This window comes from Castor canadensis, chromosome 4, assembly GCF_047511655.1.
Source record: "Castor canadensis chromosome 4, mCasCan1.hap1v2, whole genome shotgun sequence".
Taxonomy (NCBI): domain Eukaryota; kingdom Metazoa; phylum Chordata; class Mammalia; order Rodentia; family Castoridae; genus Castor; species Castor canadensis.
Window position 1 is genome coordinate 164,348,606 of NC_133389.1, and position 24,090 is coordinate 164,372,695.

At 40.5% G+C, this 24,090-nt stretch overlaps 1 protein-coding gene across 6 annotated transcripts; it reads left to right on the forward strand.

The window, feature by feature from the left end:
• The first annotated feature begins 17 nt into the window (after window positions 1-17).
• On the forward strand, window positions 18-21,986 carry Tmem169 (transmembrane protein 169). 6 transcript variants are annotated; one of them, XM_074071668.1, is made up of 6 exons: window positions 44-106; window positions 995-1,855; window positions 3,545-3,649; window positions 5,233-5,448; window positions 14,455-14,847; window positions 20,907-21,986. In XM_074071668.1, exons 5-6 carry the CDS (start codon window positions 14,577-14,579, stop codon window positions 21,527-21,529), a joined length of 894 nt encoding a protein of 297 aa, XP_073927769.1. In that variant the 5' UTR covers window positions 44-106; window positions 995-1,855; window positions 3,545-3,649; window positions 5,233-5,448; window positions 14,455-14,576; the 3' UTR covers window positions 21,530-21,986. The 6 variants fall into 6 exon arrangements, with proteins under 6 accessions (XP_073927772.1, XP_020014155.1, XP_073927769.1 ...); XM_074071667.1 differs by having other exon boundaries at window positions 995-3,649; XM_074071669.1 differs by lacking the exon at window positions 995-1,855 and having other exon boundaries at window positions 60-106.
• Window positions 21,987-24,090: the final 2,104 nt, after the last annotated feature.

A 24,090-nucleotide genomic window follows, 5' to 3' on the forward strand; every position in this document is an offset into this window, starting at 1 on the left:
CCGCCCCACCCCGGGTCGCGGCTCCGCCTCCTCCCAGGCTGGACCGCTCCCCTGCGGTCGCCTCCGGTCCTTCGCATCCTCCGCTGGCTTCTATCCCTGGGTTCGTGTGAGTGAGACGCTTCCTTTTTAAATTTTATTTTTAAATTTCAATGTCATTGTGGAGAAGAAAAGGGGAAATGCAACAAAAAACCCACAAAAAAAAAAAAGAGGATATGCTGTGTTTTGGAAATCCGATCCTCAGAGCCATAGCACTCTTGGATAATTAAAATTAAATCTCCAGGGCATCTGGAAAGAGAAAGGCCGCAGCTCGGAGCCCTTGCTGCGTCCGCCTGCATCAAACGTCAGGCTATTTGGGTTCCAGCTGCAGTGTGCCACTGGCTAGGAAGGGGAGCGGGGACAAGCTTGACTAAGGGGACTGAAATCCAGCTTCCAGATCCCTACATCCTCAGGGAGGAAACCCAGGGAAAGGAGTGAGGCGAGAGAGGAGATAGGGTTGCAGTTATCCACAGAACCCCGATAATAAATGACTTAAAAAATAAACTCCCCTCATCTCCTGCGCCCCACCCAGGAATGGAGGGAGGAAGCAACCTTTACGGTATTTGAGATCTGATCCGTTTCAGCTTGGCAACGTAAGAAGTCAAAAAGAGGGTCTTCCATCGCAGAGTGCATGTTTCCTGCAAGACTCATCTATCTGTAGGTCTATGTTTGAGATCCTATCTTCTGATTTATTCTTTATGCAGAAAGTCAAGCCTACTGAGGATGGGGGAGATTTCTCATCCATGGGTTGGTGCCCAGTAACAGGATTTATTATTCGGATTCTGCTTCTTATTTTTGTCTTAAGAATTTGGCGGATCTCGGGAATGTGTCAGGTGCAGTGATCTTAGTCTAGGCAAGATGCTATTTCTAAGTCTGTTGCTAGAGTGTTGTAATTTTCCTTGCCGGGTGTTAAAATAATGTAAAAGTCAACAAATGCCATCATTTTTGTTGTTATTAGGTCCACCGCTTAAAATTCATAAAGCGAATTGGAAATGGAAATGGTTGATGATAGTAGAACCAGACATCACTTCCTCCCCTGGGTCCCAGACATGCTTCCTCCACCAGCAAGGCTGCAGTTCTTGGACAGCCACATTATCTCCATCTCTCTGCCTTTCTCCAACCTCCTTTCAGAAACACTTCCCCCTCTATCTTGGTTGCTGATAGATTCCAATCTGCATTCATTAAAGGAAGGAAGAAAGCTCTCTGGGTTCCCATTGGCTGCTAAAAAATCCTTTATCCTTTTACTTCTGACCAGTTATGTACTTCTGACCAAATTTTTAAAAAAATACACTACCATAGCTACCTTTAAAAAAGTAAATTTAAATAGAAAAGTTTGAAGAATTGTTGCAGAAAAATATAATTCTTGGTGCTTTGATCCTAATGACTTTTTTGTTTGTCTACTTTTTGTGGTGCTGAGGATCAAACCCAGGACCTTGCACATGCTAGGCAAGCACCCTACCAGTAAGCTAAAGCCCCAATCCTCAGAGGATGCTATTTGTTTATATAAAATTTAGTTTGTTTGTTTGTTTGTTTGGTGGAACTGGAGGCTTAGCGCTCTCAAAGCAGGTTCACTACTGCTCAAATCACCTCTCACAAAGTGTGTTTTTTTAAAACCGAAAAAGAAACACTGACTCAATTCTGAGGGGTATTTGTTCTAGAAAATCCCATGCTTTCTTTCTTGAGTGTGAGAACACTTTACATTTTTTCAATGAATTTTGTTAAAGGAATAATTTATCCTTTCTGTAGCTTGGTCTGGACCTGTGGATGTGTCAGGATGGGTCAGTGTGGGCCTGTCTGTCCCATGACCTCTGCGTGACTGGTAAGTGGACTGAGAGAAGGATTCCAAAGTCTTCCAGTGAAAAGGTGATTGGGGGCTATAAGTCAGTTATACCCACTGAGGATAACAAGGTGTCATTCCTTGACTCTAAGGAAGTTGTAGGATTAGCAGTCAAAAACTCGTTTTCACAATCCAGGTAGGACCTGTGATTCAGAAGTGTGGTCACTCCAAGGGATCTTTTAAGGAGGCTTGGTCTCTTTGCCTGTACCTCTGACCTCAGGATTTGAAAGTCTGCTAACCCCCAACATGCTGGTTGCACAGAAATTGTCCTGCATGGAAGCATTTTGTTTTCAGATTTTAATTCTGGTCTCCATCTCTAATCTGGGCCACCACACCATGCTGCATTGACTACTCCTTTGGATGACTCAAACACTGCTATTCCCTGCACTCTGCATCACTGTCCCCTTGTCCTGGGGAAAAAGGCATGCAGTACCCATGTCCTTTTACACGCTGCCTCCATGCTCTGTCATGCCCCATTGCAATGACTCCCTTCTGATTCTGAGATGCTCTTGCTGCTCACCCATCTCCCTGCCCCTCCTCCACCCCATCTGCCTGGTAGCTTCATATTCTTCCCCCTGCAAAGCAGCTGCTGGCTCAGACTGACAGGGGCTTGTGGGATTCTCAACATGCAGACTCACAGAATCTCTGTGCTGATGGAATGCCAATGAGGCATATATTCCCTCTCCTGCCTTGAAGCAAGACCATCCCTGAGCCAGTTCACATGAATATGACTCTTGACCAGTTCACAATATTCAGCCGATATTTACTGAGCTCCTGCAGTGTGCAAGGTGATGCTGAGGCATGGGGGATGCAGGGCAGTCAATAAGATAGTTAGGTTTCCCCACCTTTGCATGGTTTTTATTCTGGCACATAGGAATGGCAGGAGTGGAAGTAGAAGGTGGAAGGGATGCGTATTCCACAAGAGGTAGGACTGTAACCACACGGAAGATCAGAGAGCAAATATCAGGTCTTACATCTCTCAGTTAGAGAGGCACAAGATCCTTGTAGCCAATTGCTTCTGTTGCCAGGACCTGTTTCCTGTATAAATAGTCAGATGCTGCTAAATCTGTTAAAGTGATGTAACCAAACCAAGTTCATTTACTCTCCTCTCAAAAACGCCAGTGACTCATGGACAAGTTATTGGTGATACCAGACTGGATTCACATCCTGGTGCAGTCGATGATTGAAGGCACTGGACAAGCAGTTAAGAGTTAAAGCAAGTTCATGCCAGACCAGGAGTTAAGAGTAAAGCAAGCACAAAGTTTATTGAAAGGCTAGCAAAGCACCATAATGGGAGGAACTTAGTGAAAGACCTAAGCCAAAAGATCACTAAAGTTCAAGAGATTATATAGAGGCCAATTTAGGCACCCCACCCCCACTCTAATTTTGACACTGTGGCTATAATTGGCTGTCTAATTAACTTCTGGTCAAGCCTGACCACCTAGTTGCCCCCCATCCTTATCAGGCCAGAAATTCCAAGAGAGTCTCTTTAGTTCCTCCTGTCTCTGAAACCTGTTATGTACATTTTCTGGCTACCGCTTATCATTTCAGTGAGACCCCTTTTTGTTTATTTTGGGAAAGTTTGCTGTGTTACTCTTCTTTAGGGGGTCTGTATTTCATCCGTTTAGACGTCTGTCTTTAAGAATGTTTTATCTTGTTTCCCTCATCTAGAAAGAAAAACTGCTGTCCCTCCAGACCTACTTGCAAAGCTGGATTCTCATGTCTCCCAAGACGTTTTGCTTTTTATGCCTTCCCATCTCCTGTACCTAAAACAAGGTTACTTCCGCCCTCCGTCCCTTTATATCCCCAGGGTTATTTCTGTGTTTGCTCCCAGGAACATTTCTGCCATTTATTTCCCCTCACAGTTGTCCCCTTACTTTGGAGCAAGGAAAAAGATATATTTAGAAACCCTCAAACCAAAGAAGATAAAGGGGTTATTGTCCTTAGAGCTTCATGTTAGGAAAATTGGGGCGCAAAGGGCTTTTGTAGGAGTGAGAGGAGGGGCAGGTGAGCAGGGGTGCTGTGTGCTAAGGGGAGATCTTCAGCATGTAGGGCCTGTGTTTTCTCTTCTGCCAAAATATCCTTGAGAGAACAGTTAAGTTTCATCTTCTAAGCAGTCCCCATGATTTTTTAGATAAACACATTATTTTTCTTCAATTTAATTTTCCTTTAATTTTTTTCTTAATTAACCAACAAGACTAGCAAATCCTTGGCCTACTCTTTGATGTTATCTGTAAATTTAGAGAAAAGTTACTGATTGGTAAGCTTTCCCTCTCTGTGTATTTTTAGTTTCTTTTCCCGGGAATAGCTAACCTTGCAGTTAATCATTAAGAGACAAAGGGCATCCTTTGCTGGTGAAAAGGGAGATAGTGAAAGCAGTTTTAATCGGCTAGACTAAGATATTAGGACACAAATAAAATATTACTCAGCTTTGTGACCTCCCAAATTAGTGAGTTTTAAACGTCAGCTAAAAAAAAAAAAAGTCAGCTAAAAGCAAGGGACACTGAAGGGTTTATTTAGGTTTTCCTTCCATTACAAGAAGATCAAGAAGGACCAAGCTGCAGCCTAACTGTACTCACCACCAATTCACAGCAACTGACCTAAGGCTGGGAATTTGAGGGTGTTACTCCATCATAGTTTTAGTTTTAGTCACTTGACACTAGTCTGGGCCAAATTCATTTCCCCCTTTACTTTGATGATACTGGTTTTTTTGAGCAGAACTAATGGTAATTTTCAGTGATGAAATGGCAAGCATTTTATTGCCTAGTTGGTGGCAGATCTAATAATGGTAAATTAAGATGTAGTTGGCAGAATCTGGCCATCCCAAACAGGTGCTATGTGTCCCTTTAGGTGACAAATACACAAATCAAAGAAGAATGAAAGGAATAGCAGGACTAAGGCAAGGCAGAATTCACTGTAATAGCGGCAAACTAACTTTAGAATGATGATGCTTTGCACCTATTCCACAGTATTCAGATTCAACATTGAAAAGGTGCAAAAAGCTCCTGAAGTTCCTAACCCAGTGGAACAGGCACACCCAGATTTGGAAACTTCTGTCCGTCAAGGGGGCAAATGACGCCCATGTATGTTTTGTTTTGGTTGGTTGTCCATATAATAATTTATTTAAATTTTGGCTAATCATAATAATTAAAATCAGAAATTTTGACATGAAATTTCAGACAACTTCTTTCTCCAAGAAAGGAGTTGGCTAAACAGTGGGCTCGATGGGTGGAAGAGAGGAAAACAGTAGCTTCTTGGTTGAGATGAGACCTCAGGTCTTTGTGTTTCCCATAACCCCTACCACTTACTATTGTGTTTGGCCTTATTGCCTAAGTCTTGGTGTCACTGCCTTTTATCAGCTTATTTCAGCTATAGCTCAACCCTGTACATTGCTACCCTAAAATCAACATGAGAATAAAGGCTTCAAAGTTTTCTGGCTTCTCCACGCATCAAGTCTACAAGTTCTGCTGAGGATCTGGATGGGTTTGGAGAAGATACTGGATCAATTCTGCTCCAGTAGCCTCCTGGGATCAGAGCACAGGGAAATCATGCATGATGGTGAAAGGCCCATTAAGGTACAGTGAACTACTTCTGTGGGTTGGATGAGGAGATTAGTGAACAAGTAACTGATTGGATGGGACCAGGTCAGCAGGGACTAATAACCAGACCTCTTATAAGCCTACTACGTAGCTTACTCATTTTGTCATGTTGGGAGTTTGGGGATTTTTACTGAATGTCTACGCACTGTTTGTTTGTTTTAACAAAACTTCCTTTTAGTACATTATTGGCCATCTCATTACAAACAGGGAATAGTATTATGCACTGCATTGAGCTCTCCAGTGGTTTTCCAGTAGAGCTTGAGCCAGTATCATTGTGATATCCTTTGAACTGGAGGGTTGAGTTTCATAATTCCTGATCCACCCAGGAGAATCAAAACTGCATGAACTATCATCCCATTTTTAGCTATGATGCCATTTTATTCTCTACCTCTGAAATGCATATCAAAATCTGCCTATGCCCTGGGACTGAAAAATTGGGACACAGCCTAGAGATTGAGATGTAAAATAACCTTGGACAATCCTAGTGTAATAGGATTTCTGAGTGGCTGCCTTAAGACACCAAAATAATTGTGATTAAAATAAGACTTTTTTTTTTACATGTTTCAATCCAAAGCAAGGTGGTTTATGGTTCTTAGGGTGGTTCATGCTCTTGCCACATTATTCCTCTGCTGTCCCTACAGAGTTGCTTTTGTCTGTGTGGGCTGCAGATGGCTCATCCAGCACACATTCCAGCCCTGAAGAAGGTGAAAGAAGGAGAGGTCCAGACACAGAAGTTGCATGTTAACATTTACTCACATCCTATCATCCAGAAATTAGTCAAATGGGTCACATCTAGCTGCAACGGATACTGGAAAATGTTGCCCTTCAGGGAAACCATGTGACTAGCTCCTTTGTTAAAATGGAAAAACCAAATACAGGAGGAGCAACTGTGCCGTAACTAGCATGTAAGACAGCTTATTAATGTCCCTTTATTAAACTTCTCTTCCATCTCAGTCTTGACAAAATAAAGCTAATCTTTAAATATTACTACTTAAAATTTTTCCTTAAACACCTACTTGTGTGATACCACTTCATAGAGCTTATAGTCGTAGAGGAGATAGACAATAAACAAGCAAAAGGACAAATAAATTCCTAATTACAATTGTCAATAAGTCTTAGGCAAGGAACAGACTGTTGTGCAAAGAAGGAGAATGCAGGAGCCTTTTTTGGTTGAGTGTCAAGGCCTCAGAAGAGGTGACATTTGATGGAACAAAGGGACTTGATGGAACAAAGGAGATGACCATGTGGTGGGGTAGGGGTAGAGCAACATGTCAGTCAAGTAGACAGCATTTAAATAGGCCTCACGAGGGAAAGCCCTTGGTGCTCTTGAGAAATGTGTAGTCAGCAGTATGCTTACAGGATGGTAGCTGTGAGGGGTGGTACCGCATGAGACAGGCAGGATATTGAGGGTTAGACCCTGCAGATCTTTAGGCTACTTGAAGAGTTTGGGCTTCATTTTATAAAGATGGGAAGTCTCAGGGCAGTTTTAAGCAGAAAATAGCATAATTTTGTGTGTGTGTGTGTGTGTGTGTGTGAGTATGTTTGTGTTTTCAAAAGGCTTTCTTACTGTTGAGTGGAGAATTGATTGGAAGGCAGCAAGAGTAGAAGCCAAAAGATAAGGAGCATTTCTTAGAAACATGTGCAAGCGATAATCTCTTCAACTGGAATGATAGCTCTGGTGATGGGGAAATAAGTGGATGAATTTATAAGTTAGCTGGAGAATTTCCTTCAAGAATATCTTCAGACCAGTTTTTCTGAGCATAAGTTCCAGAATATAAGCACGTTCTTTAAAACCTGTTCTCCAGGCTGGGAGCATGAATCAAGCAGTAGAGTGCCTATTTAGCAAGCACAAGGCCCTGAGTTCAAACCCCAGTACTGCCTAAAACAAAACAAAACAAAAATAAATAAATAAAAGCAAAAACGTTTTCCCCATAAGATAATAAAGAGTCCAGAGTTAATGACTGCTTGAGGTTACATTTTGCAGTGTAGTATCTTTTGACAAACTGTGGACTTGGGACTGAAGATTAAACATGATCAGCCCGGTGCCGGTGGCTCCCACCTGTAATCATAGCTTCTTGGGAGGCTGAAATCAGGAGGATCACTCTTCAAAGCCACTGAGACCCCTATCTCTAAAATAACTAGAGTAAAATGAACTGGAGGTGTGGATCAATCAAGAGGCAAGCACCTGCTTTGCAAGTATAAAGCCTTGAGTTCAAACCCCAGTCCTACCAAAAATAAATAAATAAACAACATGATCACTGTGAAGACTTAGAACAACCCCTGGCACACACTAGCTATCTATTAAGTTTAGTTGTCAAACTAAATGTCAGACTATTAAAGTCAAAGTAACATCTTCTACAAAATAGTATTGGCTTTATAAGATGGTTGTACCCAGAACAGTTGTGCAATATCTGATACATAGTATCGTTTGATAAATGTTTATTGAATGTGTAATTACATGGGATAAGGCTTATATAGATGTTCCTCAACTTACGATTGGTCCATATCCTGATAAACCCATCATAAGTTGAAAATGCATCTAATATAACTGGCCTACCAAACACCACATCTTAGCAACACAGTGCACGACAGAGTATGGCTATTCGCTATTGGGATCACATGAGTGAGTGGTAGCTATGACTTGCTTCCTTGAGAGAGTATTGAATTGCCTATTGCTAACTTAAAAAAAAAATCAAGATTCAACGTACAGTTTCTACTGAATGCATAATGTTTTCACACCCTCATAAATTCAAAAAATCATAAATGGAACCACCCTCAGTGGGCAGAGCATCTGTACTTTATAGAACACCTGACTGTGAAGGAAGGAGAGAAATGAGGTATCAGAGAAAGTGGCAAGGTAAAGTTTTTTCAGTTAGGGAACTCTGAGTTTGTTTGATGACAAGGAGGAAAAAGCCAGTATGAGGGGTGCTATTGGAGAGAAAGAAGTCAAGGACAGGCAGAGAGCAAACAAGAGGAGAGGTGGAGTGGTCAAGAATCGTACCTAGGTCACTCACTCTAGGCAAAGCCAGCAACTGTTGGGAGGACACACAGCCAGTCCTGTGGGAGGAACTGAGTCAGGACCATGAGAGAGAACCATCTCAGAAGCAGATCCTCTAGCCTTGTTCTAGCTTTCAAGGACTGTAACCCCATCTGACACCATTAGAGAGCTCAAAGGCACTCTCACATATTTGACTGACATTTTAAAGAAAATTATATTGACAAAGCACTAAGAGGGTTGGAAACCATACAAAACAAAAAGAGGCTCTTGGACTTCCAAATTCTTCTGGCAGGAAGCAGGCAAAGAAGACCACTAATCACCCAGCTAAATCACTTCCAGTTCCCTAACACACATAAATGTGTGAGATAATAAATGTATATTGTTTCAAACCTCTAAGTTTGGGATAATTTACTACACAGCAACAGATGGCCATGTATCTTCTCATGAGATTTATCTGATCTCATTAAACTTCACAGCAAAGAATAAAAAATACCCACCAAATTTAGGAAAACACTGCTTGTCCTGTAGTTACATCAGATAGCAACTAGAACTAGTTTTAAACCTGTTGAATCAATAATGGCCTAAGTGAGCATGCTTTTTGAAAGCCAACCCAAAGTCACCTGATGGACTTTCAGAAATGTAGGACTGAAGGACGAGTTATTATCCAAAGGCATCTTCAATGAGTGCTGTGGTCTGAATGTATGTATCCCTGCCAGATCTATTTGTTGAAATCCTAACCCCCAAGGTGATGATATTAGGAGATGGAGCCTTTGGGATATGATGAGTTCATGAGAACAGAGCACTTATGATTGGGATTAATTTCTTGTAAAATGGCACTAAGATAACTAGCTAAACTTTTATACCATGAAGGACACAATAAGAAGAGAACATCTGTGAACCAGGAAAGGGGGCCTTCCCAGACACCCAAACTGCTGCCTCCTAATCCAGAACTTCCCAGCCTTCAAAACACTGAGAAAAAAATCTGTATTGTTTATAAGATTTCTAATCTATGATAATTAGTTATAGAAGCCTGTGCAGACTGTGACTGAGGGAAGCTGTTGAACCATTGAACAAGCTTAAAACTACTTTTTAAAACAAGTAAAAAACTACTTTTTAACCATACATACAAAACAATCCATCCTTTCTTTAGTTTCTGGGAACATTTGGTATTCTCAAAAGGTAATGTTCTAACTTTAGGCAGATTGGGGAATCATGTTTCCAGATGAATTGGGGATGGTGTTTGTTTTGTGAGTAGACCCTGGCCAGGCACCTGTCTAAAAAGGGCTGTATTTGAAGCCAAGGATGGCCTTCTAAGGGGAATAACCAGGAGCTCACCAACACTTTGTTTCATGTTTTGTATCAAATGTTTTAATAGTGTCTTCAGTTGTCATCTTTCTTCTCACCTCCATATAGGACTGTCTCCTACCCCCATCAGTTGACAAGATGGTCATATTTCTCTCTTCACCCCCAAGAAACTTCAAAGCTTCTTTTATTCTCTGTATTCTATATTTTTCTGTCCTTGCATTGGGAAGCTCTTTATGTTATCTAACATTTGCTCTCCCTTGTGGCCACCCAAGTCAGCAGTGTTAGAACATGGCACATTTTCATGTGTATAAAGCTTACTAACAGTGGTTTTCACCTCCTTGCATATGTTTATTCTTCCCTACCACATCTCCCTAGAGCACCTATCCCTCAACAAAGACAGAAAACAAGAAATGTAAGGTTTGCAACTTGCCTTCTCACTGAATCATTTCACATTCCTGTCTCCCTCTGAACAGCTTGGCACATATTACAATATATATAGAAGTCACAGGTAATCTACCTGATGTCTCACTCTCAACTCCTACTTTGAAAACTCACATTGTATATAAGGGCTAGGGAAGGAAACTACAGACAAAAGCAAAAGCACTAATTAGGAAATATTGGATCAGAGTATAGTCTCCCAAGCTGTGATATTTGTACCTTAAAGCATAGAGTGGTTTGCTCAGAGGTCAGAGGTCACTCATATAAAATGAAAATAATATTGTAGAATAAGAGGCCATTTGCCTCCTCCACAAAGTTTAAAACTGAATATGTTAAAAGTGCATGAGAGTATTTATTTTGGCTGAGATGAAGAAGTGAAAGAAATAGGATACACTCATTTTGTGACTCCCAATGAACTAATAAGTGTGACCAATTGTTTGTAATGGCTACTGACTTCACAAAGAGTCCACCAGATATAGATACCATCCAATGAAAATACATACCACCTACAAAATTGCCAAAATGAACAATCAAAAAATCCAATCTAAATCTGAATAAGTTTATTTAACTCCAAATTTGTAGGACAAGTTTGGTTCAGAGGAACAAACTGTGGGGGTGTCATCAGTAAAAATCAGATTGTGAGAATCTGCAGAATAAGTGACATACTTTTTAAAATTTTTTGGCAGTTCTGGAGTTTGAACTCAGGGCTTCACACTTGCAGGTGCTTTACTGCTTGAGCATACCTCCAGCCCTTTTTGCTCTGGCTATTTTGGAGATAGGGACTTGGTTTTTGCCCAGCCTAATCTGGACTGCAATCTTCCTATTTTAAGTTTCCCACCATATCTGGGATGACAGGTATGCACCACCATACCCAACTTTTTTTTAAAGATATATTTTATTTTATTTTTTAAATTTCTTTTATTCATATGTGCATATGAATAAATGCACATATGCTTCGCTACCAGGCAGAAACTATTTTGCCCTTATCTCTAATTTTGTTGAAGAGAGAGTATAAGCAATAATAAGAAGGACCAAGGATTTTTGCTAGTTGAGATAAAGATAGCTACACAGGGAGTTGACTCGCATTGATTTCCTGTACATGTGGTTACCTTCTAAGTTAATTCTTCTCTAGTTCCTGGTCCCCTTCTCCTATTGGCCTCTGTCACTTTAAAGTTTCTGCATTAGTTCCTTTGCTTGAGGACATCAAATGCTATCTTGGTTTTTTTGGGTTTCTTACCTATCCTCACCCCTCCCTTATGTGCTCTCACTTTATCATGTGATCAAAGTCCAATCCCCTTGTTGTGTTTGCCCTTGATCTAAAGTCCACATATGAGGGAGAACATACGATTTTTGGTCTTTTGGGCCTGGCTAACATCACTCAGGATGATATTCTCCAGTTCCATCCATTTACCGGCAAATGATAAGATTTCATTCTTCTTCATAGCTGAGTAGTATTCCATTGTGTATAAATACCACATTTTCTTTTTTTTTTGTTTTTTTTTCCTTTTTCTTTTATTATTCATATGTGCATACAAGGCTTGGTTCATTTCTCCCCCCTGCCCCCACACCCTCCCTTACCACCCACTCCGCCCCCTCCCTCTCCCCCCACTCAATACCCAGCAGAAACTATTTTCCCCTTATTTCTAATTTTGTTGTAGAGAGAGTATAAGCTATAATAGGAAGGAACAAGGGTTTTTGCTGGTTGAGATAAGGATAGCTATACAGGGAGTTGACTCACATTGATTTCCTGTGCGTGGGTGTTACCTTCTAGGTTAATTCTTTTTGATCTAACCTTTTCTCTAGTACCTGTTCCCCTTTTCCTATTGGCCTCAGTTGCTTTAAGGTATCTGCTTTAGTTTCTCTGTGTTAAGGGCAACAAATGCTAGCTAGTTTATTAGGTGTCTTACCTATCCTCACCCCTTCCTTGTGTGCTCTCACTTTTATCATGTGCTCATAGTCCAATCCCCTTGTTGTGTTTGCCCTTGATCTAATGTCCACATATGAGGGAGAACATACGATTTGTGGTCTTTTGGGCCAGGCTAATCTCACTCAGAATGATGTTCTCCAATTCCATCCATTTACCAGCGAATGATAACATTTTGTTCTTCTTCATGGCTGCATAAAATTCCATTGTGTATAGATACCACATTTTCTTAATCCATTCGTCAGTGGTGGGGCATCTTGGCTGTTTCCATAACTTGGCTATTGTGAATAGTGCCGCAATAAACATGGGTGTGCAGGTGCCTCTGGAGTAACCTGTGTCACAGTCTTTTGGGTATATCCCCAAGAGTGTAAATGCCACATTTTCTTGAGCCATTCATCGATAGTGGGCATCTTGGCTATTCATACCCAGCTTTTTTCTGCTGAGATAGGGTCTTGCAAACTTTGGTCCAGGCTGGTCTGGAACCATATCCTCTCAATTTCAGTGTCCCGTGTAGGGTAGAATGACAGATGTGTGCAACTGAACCCAGATATAGGTTGATTAGATTCTCAGGAGCTGTTTGCCTGTGATGTCCTGGAATCACAATCTTCCAGATTTCAACCTCCTGAGTAGCTAGGATTAAAGGTTTGAGACACTGGCACCCAGCTATGACCTTTATTCTTTAAGAAAGAAATTACAGGAGATGGGGGGTAGGGGGGAGAAATGACCCAAACATTGTATGCACATATGAATAAAAGAAAATAAATAAATAAAACAACAAAAAAAGAGAGAAATTACAAGGAAAAAATTAGAAGGTGGACATATAGATCTGCACTGTCCAATATAGGTAGCCAGTAGCTGCATGTAACTATTTAGACTTAAAATTGGTCAAAATTCAGTAAAATTAAAAGTGCTGTTTCTCAGTTGCACCAATCTCATTTCAGGTGCACTGGCAGAAATTTCCATTGGACAGCACTGTTATAGGCAAACAAGGAAGATATAGGATACATTTACAGTCTCTAAACTATATTTGGAATTTTATTCAAGCAAATGCACTTAAAGTATTAAGAAAATAGGGAGATTTGAACTAAATCATGATCTTAAATAATTGTTTTAAAAAATTGAACGGGATAATGCTATTGTGAGTTTGTATTTCAATACGTAAGAGAGACATATTGAAATAGAGGTGAAATGAGATGAGTGTCTGAGGTTTGCTTTTAGATACAATGATGAAACAATACTGGCCTTGAATTTTTTTTATTATTGTTGAAACTGAGTGATGGGTACAAGGAAGATTCAATAAAAACAATTCTTACTTCTGTATAGGTTTGCCATTTTCCATAATAAAAGGCTCTCCCTTTGTATATGTTTGAAACTTTCCATAATGACAGGTTTTTTTTTTTAAGAAAGCATATGAGCAATTAGGTACTTAAAAATGACAGGCTGAAGTTTGATAATTTATACCTCTTTAGCAGCAATACTCAGACTAGCCTTCTGAATTGGCTTAAGCTTCCTGGGAGATAGCTGATTTTAAAATCAGAGCTCTTCAGTCTTAATGTTTTTGTGTGTGTCTTGATCTAATATTTCAAACTCCAAGTAAGGTTTCTTAATTTTCCTCTTGAAAATTAACATTATCCCAATGTTATTTTACAAATATAAACAATACACCTATAGCTTCTCTAAAAGATGTTATATAGAGTCTCCTTTCTTCTCACCTCTGTTTATTTGGAGAACAGAAAGAGAAAATGGAGTGTTGAGAGTGAAAGTGCACCCTCTCTCTTGCTGTCCCATCACGTGATATAACAGATTCTGCAACTTTCTGAGGGCTTGGGTCACCAAGGGGCCAACAGATGGGCTTTCTTTACAGAATAGCAAGGTAGATCTCTCTCATGAAGTTCCACCATCTTTGAGTGGCTCACTCACAGTTGCTTTCATCCACTGGTGTCTTTGTAATGTGCGTACGACATAGCCAGAAGTCCAGGGAACTGGTTCCAGTCATCTTAATCTCCATCTATGGCAGGAGTTAAGGTTGGTTTTTAACCTCCATGTGCCTGTAAGCCTTCCTCACCAACTTCCTTACACTCTGTACCTCCCAGTGGAATGGATGAGTTTTTTGTAATATACACTTATTAAATGACAAAATAATATTGAATATTTTGTTCACTATTCTTATAAGAGGGCTTCCACTGGGCTTCCAAAATAAAGTGTTATGAGAAGTAAATGGAGGAGAAGGCTTCTGCCAAGTTGAAGATGATTTCCCAGGTCTTTCTCCACTTCATCCCACTTGCTCCGTTGATGGCTTTGCTTTCCTATCTTTCAGGTGGCACATATCCTTGGGACATGTTTACACAGCCCCCTCTAAGAAGCTTGGTGATGTGTGGATTGTGACTTTGCTCAAGGAGTCAGACTCTTCATAAGGCACAGCTAGACATCAGGACTGGGATGGAAGAGCCAGCACTAGTGGAAGGCCAAGGCCAGCTCCCAAGCCCCCACCAGGGCTCTCTGAGGAGGGCTGTGGCTGCTGCATTGGCCTTGGATGGGGAATCCACGATAGGTCGCAGGAAAAAGAAAAAGAAAGAGTCTCGACCAGAATCTATCATCATCTACCGATCAGATAATGAGAAAACGGATGAGGAACCTGAGGAATCAGAATGTGGAGATCGGCCTAAAGAGGAGGAGGGAGATGATTTCCTAGACTATCCTGTGGATGATGGTGAGTCTCCCTGGGGCCCCCTGTTGAAAGCTGTGGGAAGAAATTAGTAGAATCAGGAATGCAAAAGGGGAGATAACAACAAACACCATGGAAGTCCAGGAAATCATCAGAGACTACTTTGAGAACCTATATTCAAATAAATTTGAAAATCTAAAAGAAATGGACAGATTTCTAGATACATATGATCATCCAAAACTGAACCAAGAGGAAATTAATCACCTGAATAGACCTATAACACAAAATGAAATTGAAGCAGCAATCAAGAGTCTCCCCAAAAAGAAAAGTCCAGGACCTGATGGATTCTCTGTTGAATTCTATCAGACCTTTAAAGAAGAACTGATACCAACCCTCCTTAAACTGTTCCACGAAATAGAAAGGGAAGGAAAACTGCCAAACACATTTTATGAAGCCAGTATTACACTTATCCCAAAACCAGGCAAAGACACCTCCAAAAAGGAGAACTATAGGCCAATCTCCTTAATGAACATTGATGCAAAAATCCTCAACAAAATAATGGCAAATCGAATTCAGCAACACATCAAAAAGATTATCCACCACGACCAGGTAGGCTTCATCCCAGGGATGCAGGGGTGGTTCAACATACGAAAATCAATAAGCGTAATAAACCACATTAACAGAAGCAAAGACAAAAACCACTTGATCATCTCAATAGATGCAGAAAAAGCCTTTGATAAGATCCAACATCATTTCATGATAAAAGCTCTAAGAAAACTAGGAATAGAAGGAAAGTTCCTCAACATTATAAAAGCTATATATGACAAACCTACAGCCAGCATTATACTTAATGGAGAAAAATTAAAACCGTTCCCTCTAAAATCAGGAACCAGACAAGGATGCCCACTATCTCCACTCCTATTCAACATAGTACTGGAATTCCTAGCCAGAGCAATTAGGCAAGAAGAAGGAATAAAAGGAATACAAATAGGTAAAGAAACTGTCAAAATATCCCTATTTGCAGACGACATGATCCTATACCTTAAAGACCCAAAAAACTCTACTCAGAAGTTTCTAGACATCATCAATAGCTATAGCAAAGTAGCAGGATATAAAATCAACATAGAAAAATCATTAGCATTTCTATACACTAACAATGAGCAAACGGAAAAAGAATGTATGAAAACAATTCCATTTACAATAGCCTCAAAAAAAATCAAATACCTAGGTGTAAACCTAACAAAAGAAATGAAAGACCTCTACAAGGAAAACTATACACTTCTGAAGAAAGAGATTGAGGAAGACTATAGAAAGTGGAGAGATCTCCCATGCTCATGGATTGGTAGAATCAACATAGTAAAAAAGTCTATACTCACAAAAGTAATCTACATGTTTAATGCAATTCCCATCAAAATTCCAATGACATTCATTAAAGAGATTGAAAAATCTACTGTTAAATTTATATGGAAACACAAGAGGCCACGAATAGCCAAGGCAATACTCAGTCAAAAGAACAATGCAGGAGGTATCACAATACCTGACTTCAAACTATATTACAAAGCAATAACAATAAAAACAGCATGGTACTGGCACAAAAACAGACATGAAGACCAGTGGAACAGAATAGAGGATCCAGATATGAAGCCACACAACTATGAGAAACTTATCTTTGACAAAGGAGCTAAAAATATATGATGGAGAAATAGCAGCCTCTTCAACAAAAACTGCTGGGAAAACTGGTTAGCAGTCTGCAAAAAACTGAAACTAGATCCATGTATATCACCCCATACCAAGATTAACTCAAAATGGATCAAGGATCTTAATATCAGACCCCAAACTCTTAAGTTGATACAAGAAAGAGTAGGAAATACTCTGGAGTTAGTAGGTATAGGTAAGAACTTTCTCAATGAAACCCCAGCAGCACAGCAACTAAGAGATAGCATAGATAAATGGGACCTCATAAAACTAAAAAGCTTCTGTTCATCAAAAGAAATGGTCTCTAAACTGAAGAGAACACCCACAGAGTGGGAGAAAATATTTGCCAATTATACATCAGACAAAGGACTGATAACCAGAATATACAGGGAACTTAAAAAACTAAATTCTCCCAAAACTAATGAACCAATAAAGAAATGGGCATGTGAACTAAACAGAACTTTCTCAAAAGAAGAAATTCAAATGGCCAGAAAACACATGAAAAAATGCTCACCATCTCTAGCAATAAAGGAAATGCAAATTAAAACCACACTAAGATTCCACCTCACCCCTGTTAGAATAGCCATCATCAGCAACACCACCAACAACAGGTGTTGGCGAGGATGCGGGGAAAAAGGAACCCTCTTACACTGTTGGTGGGAATGTAGACTAGTACAACCACTCTGGAAAACAATTTGGAGGCTACTTAAAAAGCTGGACATCGATCTACCATTTGATCCAGCAATACCACTCTTGGGGATATACCCAAAAGACTGTTACTCCAGAGGCACCTGCACATCCATGTTTATTGCGGCACTATTCACAATAGCCAAGTTATGGAAACAGCCAAGATGTCCCAGCACTGACGAATGGATTAAGAAAATGTGGTATCTATACACAATGGAATTTTATGCAGCCATGAAGAAGAACGAAATGTTATCATTCGCTGGTAAATGGATGGAATTGGAGAACATCATTCTGAGTGAGGTTAGCCTGGCTCAAAAGACCAAAAATCGTATGTTCTCCCTCATATGTGGACATTAGATCAAGGGCAAACACAACAAGGGGATTGGACTATGAGCACATGATAAAAGCGAGAGCACACAAGGGAGGGGTGAGGATAGGTAAGACACCTAAAAAACTAGCTAGCATTTGTTGCCCTTAATGCAGAGAAACTAAAGCAGATACCTTAAAGCAACTGAGGCCAATAGGAAAAGGGGACCAGGAACTAGAGAAAAGGTTAGATCAAAAAGAATTAACCTAGAAGGTAACACCCACGCACAGGAAATCAATGTGAGTCAACTCCCTGTATAGCTATCCTTATCTCAACCAGCAAAACCCCTTGTTCCTTCCTATTATTGCTTATACTCTCTCTACAACAAAATTAGAGATAAGGGCAAAATAGTTTCTGCTGGGTATTGAGGGGGTGAGGGGGAGAGGGAGGGGGCGGGGTGGGTGGTAAGGGAGAGGGTGGGGGCAGGGGGGAGAAATGACCCAAGCATTGTATGCACATATGAATAATTAAAAAAAAAAAGAGGGCCCTCTGTCCAGGAGAAAGACAGTCATATGCTCACTGACCTCCTTCTCTCAGCATTGCAGTCTACTTTCATTAAATCAACAGTTTTTACTTAGTAACTGTATGTTCTAGTCTAGGTGGTATGGAGATCCCCACCCTTTAGAACCCCTGGTGTCATGGACCACGCTGGTTTATTCACAAAAATTAGTTGCACAAGCAGACCATTCTGATTACTTAATGTGTGTAAGGTAAGGAAATAATAATTGCTGGCTTTCATAATAACCAGGAAAAGGCATATTATGTTGACAATGAGATAGTGTTCCTCCATTTGTCCATTTTCACCCAAAATATTTGGGTGAAAGATGATACCAGCAATGTGGGGATTTTTATGTGCTCTCATACACCTCAAGTCAAAATTGAACTACTTTGAAGTGGCTATTTGTCAATATTTATTAAAATTCAAAATATGCATACCCTGTGAATCATACTCATGTTCTTTTTTTTAATTTTTATTTTATTCATATGTGCATACAATGTTTGAGTCATTTCTCTCCCCCTCCCCCCACCCCCTTATACTCACGTTCTGTATGTAAAAGAAGACGTGTATAAGACTGTTGCTGCTACTGAAACTGTGGAGTATCTGTATTAAGAATTATTGTGCAGCCAGGGATGAATGAGATCTATTTGTGTAGATAAATACATGTCTAAGATATGTGCTCCCAGTGAACAAGGCAAGCAATTCCTGTGCTGTCATGGAGTTCACCTCCTAGTCAGGGGAAGACAGACAGTAAATAAATCAACAAATAAAAGATAATTTCACGTAGCGGTGGTATAAGTTCCAAAGACAGTAAATCCATGATGAGGGAAAGACCAGTATTAGTGTAGGGTGGTGGGAGAAGATTATGTGGTCATGGAGGGCCTCACTGAAGAAGTGACATTTAAATGGATGTGGATGGCAATGAGGAATCCAGTCAAAAAAAGATGTGGGCAGAGCTTTTCAGGGGCAGGAGGTAGACAGACAGGGCAAAGGCCTTAAGGTGAGAGCAGTGTACACTTATGGAATGGGGTTATTTCTGTAGAGAACAAGGGGAAGGACAGTGAGAGGAGCCAGGAGAGGCTGAGGCCAAATCATGGTGAGTCTTGCAGGGCATAGTAGAGGGTTTGGAATTTGTTATAACTGCCAGGAGGAATAAGTTGAGGACTTTTTTTTTCAGCACTGGATTGAACCCAAGGCTTAGCACTTGAGTCACACACCAGCCCTTTTGTTTTAGAGACTTTGCCCAGGCTGGCTTCAAACTCCACCTCCCGAGTAGCTGGGATTTCAGGCATGTACCACCTTGCTCAGCAGTGGAATACTTTTAATCAAGGGAGACACATCATATCATTTATATTTTTTAAACATCCTTCTGGCTTCTTTACAAAGAGTGGATTGCAGAGAGTAAGAGAGGAAGCTGATGGGAGACACTTGTATTACTGCAGCCACAATAGCACTGATGTAGAAGCTTGAGCTAAGTAACAGCAGGAGAGAGCTAGAGAAGAGAGGCCAGATCAGAATGTAATGTGGAACCTGCTGATAGACTGGAGATAGAGAGTGAGGGAAAGAGAGGAATGAATAATGACTGTAGAGTGTTTGACAGGAACAATAAATGAGGATAGAAGTGGTGTCATTTGCTGAGATGAAGGTGACTGTGAAACTATTAGGTCCGGAGAGAACAGTAAAATCTTCTCTGGCAGATAGAACCTCTGCTACCATCCTGGGCCTTGTTTTTAGGTGTCTCCATTGTCTCTCTTCCAAATGTGGGGCAAGAACTCTTCTAGACACACAGGGCTCAGGGGATACACCTATCTAAAGCCTGTACTCCCCCAGCTGCCCCATACTTCTAGACTACATATGACATATCAAGGACCACAGACTTCTCTGTCTCAGTGTCTGTAACTCCTCTACAGGGTGGCCAAATAATTGCTGTTTAGCAATGGGTATATGTAATGTGTGTGTGATATATATATATACATATATAGTGTGTCTGATGTGAATGCATGGCATGTGTGAGGTAAGTACTGCATGGTGTGTATGTCGGGGGGGGTAGGCATTGTGTATATGTGTAGTGTGATGTGTGTTGTCTGGGTGCAGTGTGGATATAGTATATATAGGGTATGTGGAGTGTTTGTGTTATGTGTGTGGTATGGATATGTAGGTATATTTGTGGTGTGTGTGTGTTGTGTTCTGTGCTTGTGTGTTGGTGTGGCATGGGTGGGTGTGATGTAGTGAGGGGTATAATGGGGGTGGGAGGTGTTGGATTGAGGTATTACGGAGGTGGGGCAGGGTGTGCGGTGTGATTGTGGCTGTGTATTGTGTGTGTGTGTGTGTGTGTGTGTGTGTGTGTGTGTGTGTGTAGTGAGTATGTATATAGAGTTTAAATCTGAGAGCTGGGATCTCCACAAGCATGCAAGGTCAGCAGAGAGCTAGGTATGAGAAAGGAAGGGACTGGGCTGTCCATCAGCCTAGTGCACGCACATAGTCTTTACACACAGATAAACAATATCTACACAGCACTTGTTAACTAGAAACAGCATCATCATCCCCCTCCATATCACAGAGATCATGCCAAGATCGAGGTTCAGGAAAATGGACAGAAGACAGGAAAGTTAACTGGGTCACAGTTTTATCAGGGCCCAGACGTGTGGTGTGAGAATTCACTTTCACTGTGGGAGTAATTATAGTGGTTGCCCTCCAAGGGAGACCCATTCAGTCCACCACTGAGTCACTGCCTCCACTTCTCTGCCAGATGCTATATAAAAGGACAACCATACTCAGTCCCAGCCTCAGGGGATAGCACTGAGAACAAACATCCATTCTTCATTCCTTGACTTTCACCTCCTTTATGCCCTGCAGGTATGTGGAACATGCCTTTGGACAGCCGCTATGTCACATTAACTGGGACCATCACTCGAGGGAAGAAAAAGGGCCAGATGGTGGACATCCATGTCACATTGACAGAGAAGGAGCTGCAGGAATTGACCAAGCCCAAGGAGTTGTCAAGGGACACAACTCCTGAAGGAAGAAAGGGCTGCCAGGTAGGAGCAGACCGGGGACCCCATGTGGTCCTCTGGACATTGATCTGCCTACCTGTGGTTTTCATGCTCTCTTTTGTTGTCTCTTTCTACTATGGCACTATCACCTGGTACAACATCTTCCTTGTATACAACGAGGAGAGGACCTTCTGGCACAAGATCTCCTACTGTCCCTGCCTCATTCTCTTCTACCCTGTGCTCATCATGGCCATGGCCTCTTCCCTAGGCCTCTATGCTGCTGTGGTCCAACTCTCATGGTCCTGGGGAGCATGGTGGCAAGCTGCCCAGGACATGGAGAAAGGCTTCTGTGGTTGGCTCTGCAGCAAGCTAGGTTTGGAGGATTGTTCTCCTTACAGCATTGTGGAGCTGCTTGAATCTGACAATATCTCAGGCAATCTCTCCAACAAGGACCCGACCCAAGAAGTAGAAACCTCCACAGTCTAAACAGCCAACAACTCACTTCCTTCTCTGGCCCTAGTAGCTGATATATTATACTACAGTTTCATCAATTTCTTTCTTTAAATTATCCCCTGCCCACAACAGTTCTGGAAAATCCTGACTCATACTGATTTGTCCTGTCATCTTGATGGCTCCAGGAGGACAGGGAACAGAAAACCAAGTTGTGCCAAATCAGTCCATCCAAAGGACACTTGATTCTCTGCCCTAAAATAACCATTTATTTGGGTCAGAGAGAGTGCCACTGTATTTCAGGAACTTAAAGATGTTACTAGTGGGGGGGGGAGAAATGACCCAAACATTGGATGCATATATGAATAAAAGAAAGAAAAGATCTAAACCCTAAAAAAAATTAAAAATAAATAAAATATAATATTAAGTCCTAAAAAATAATAAAAAAATAAACAGCATTTATCAAGTAAAAAAAAAAAAAAGATGTTACTGGTGCCCTTAACCCAGGAGTGTGTGGGTTATTAAATGTGACAGGGAAAATAAGCTCAGGGGTGATGAAGACCACCAAGAAAATAGAGATGGAGTGAAACATTTAGGGATCCAGGCTACTGTGGTGTATCACTTACATTTAGATTGAACTTCATATAATTAAAGCCCAAAGTACCAGTGGCTTAAACAGGATAGTTAATTTCTCTCTTATGGAGAAGTCTAGAGGCAGAGCATCCTGGCAGTCTGAAGTCATTGGGGCCCCAGGTTCCTTATATTCCTCTACCATTGGGTGATAGGATATGGATTTCATTGCCCTTATTCTCAGTGTTCCAATGCTGACTATATCTTAGGCCATCACATCCATGTTTCTAGCAAAACCAAAAAAAGGAGCAAGTAAGTGCAACTCTTCCTATTTAAGGAGACTTCCCAGCAGTCCCTCTCAATATTTCTTTTATCTCATTGGTCAGACCTTAGTCACATGTCCTCACAACCAAAAGAAGCTGGGGGATGTAATTTTTTGTCTGGGTAGCTATATTCTTAGCTAAATATTGGGGTTATGCTAATTTGAGAGAAAGGGAAGAATGGCTATTTTGGTAGGCAGGTAAGAAGACAGAGGCCTTACAATAAGAATTATTTAAATATATTCAGAATCCCAATTTGTTAATACAGTTTTATTTATTTATTTATTCATCCATTCACTTTGGCCTGAATCTTACACAGAGAATTTATGCATAGATAAAAGCTATATATACTATGTATATGCTATATATAGATAGCAGCATCTCATATACTTTGCAAATAAAATTCTGTAATGTCATGTGGTTTTAGGTTCCTTGGAAGGAAATAGTGAATAAAGAGAATCATTGTGTAATCATAGCATAACTCTTCCTGTCAGGGGAGTGGAACAGGAGTTGGGAAAATAGGAATTGTATATGCCAGCAACATATGCAATCATTCACCCAACAGGGATCAGTAGCTGTATACACAAGCTAGGGTTAACCTTCTGTGGTTTAGCAAAACCTCACTCAGACCTTTCTAGTTTAACAACATACATAGTCTTTTCTGTGCATAGGAGGTATATACAAGATCAATCCAGATTAAAAGATTCTCAATTAAAAAAAAACTTCATTCCTAAGGGTGTCCGAATTTCAAAATATCAAATCCTAAAAGGTCAACAGATTTTCACAATTTTGGTCCTCATAAGAAAAGCTGGTGCTCATTTTTGTTCATGTCTAAGAAAGAAGTTGTTGAAAGCACTGCTAAGAACTGAAGACGGGTTGGCCATTTTCCATCACAGAAAGCCAGGGACATGTGCTTAATTTATGGTGCTGAACTCCACCTTCAGAGGAACTTTTTTTTTTTTCAATTAACTGTTACTAGTAGTGCCAGAGAAAAAAATGTGCTCAGCAGTTTTGAAGATAACCTTGGTGCTCTCTGGTGCATTATAGAGATATGAACAATTAAAATAAAAATAAAGGAAATAAAAATAAAAATTGTTCACTTTGCTTTTGTCCACATTAAAAATTTCAACCACATTTGTCAAGTTTTTCTGTCACATTGGCTTGAAAAACCAATGGTCAAGGACAAAAACAGTTATGATTAGGACAATGGTAAGTAGAACAGAGGAGAGAGTATGAGGGTAAGACTCCACCCAAATAACATGTAGATGAACTCGACATGGCCTTAACTTTAGTTAGGATCAAAACCTAATGGAAGAGATAAGCTTATAAACAAAAAGCATTTCAAAAGGGTTCTCCCATTATCTCCACTCCTATTCAACAAAGTACTGGAATTCCTAGCCAGAGCAATTAGGCAAGAAGAAGGAATAAAAGGAATACAAATAGGTAAAGAAACTGTCAAAATATCCCTATTTGCAGACGACATGATCCTATACCTTAAAAACCCAAAAAACTCTACTCAGAAGCTCCTAGACACCATCAGTAGCTATAGCAAGGTAGCAGGATATAAAATCAACATAGAAAAATCATTAGCATTTCTATACACTAATAATAAACAAACTGAAAAAGAATATATGAAAACAATTCCATTTACAATAGCCTCAAAAAAATCAAATACCTAGGTGTAAACCTAACAAAAGATGTGAACAA

Bases quoted from the DNA above. Each gene is read 5' to 3' on its own strand.
- Tmem169 (XM_074071671.1), top strand. From the start codon at position 14,577: ATGGAAGAGCCAGCACTAGTGGAAGGCCAAGGCCAGCTCCCAAGCCCC. The intron at 14,848-20,906 runs GTGAGTCTCCCT...TATGCCCTGCAG, and splicing joins AGACTATCCTGTGGATGATG to GTATGTGGAACATGCCTTTG.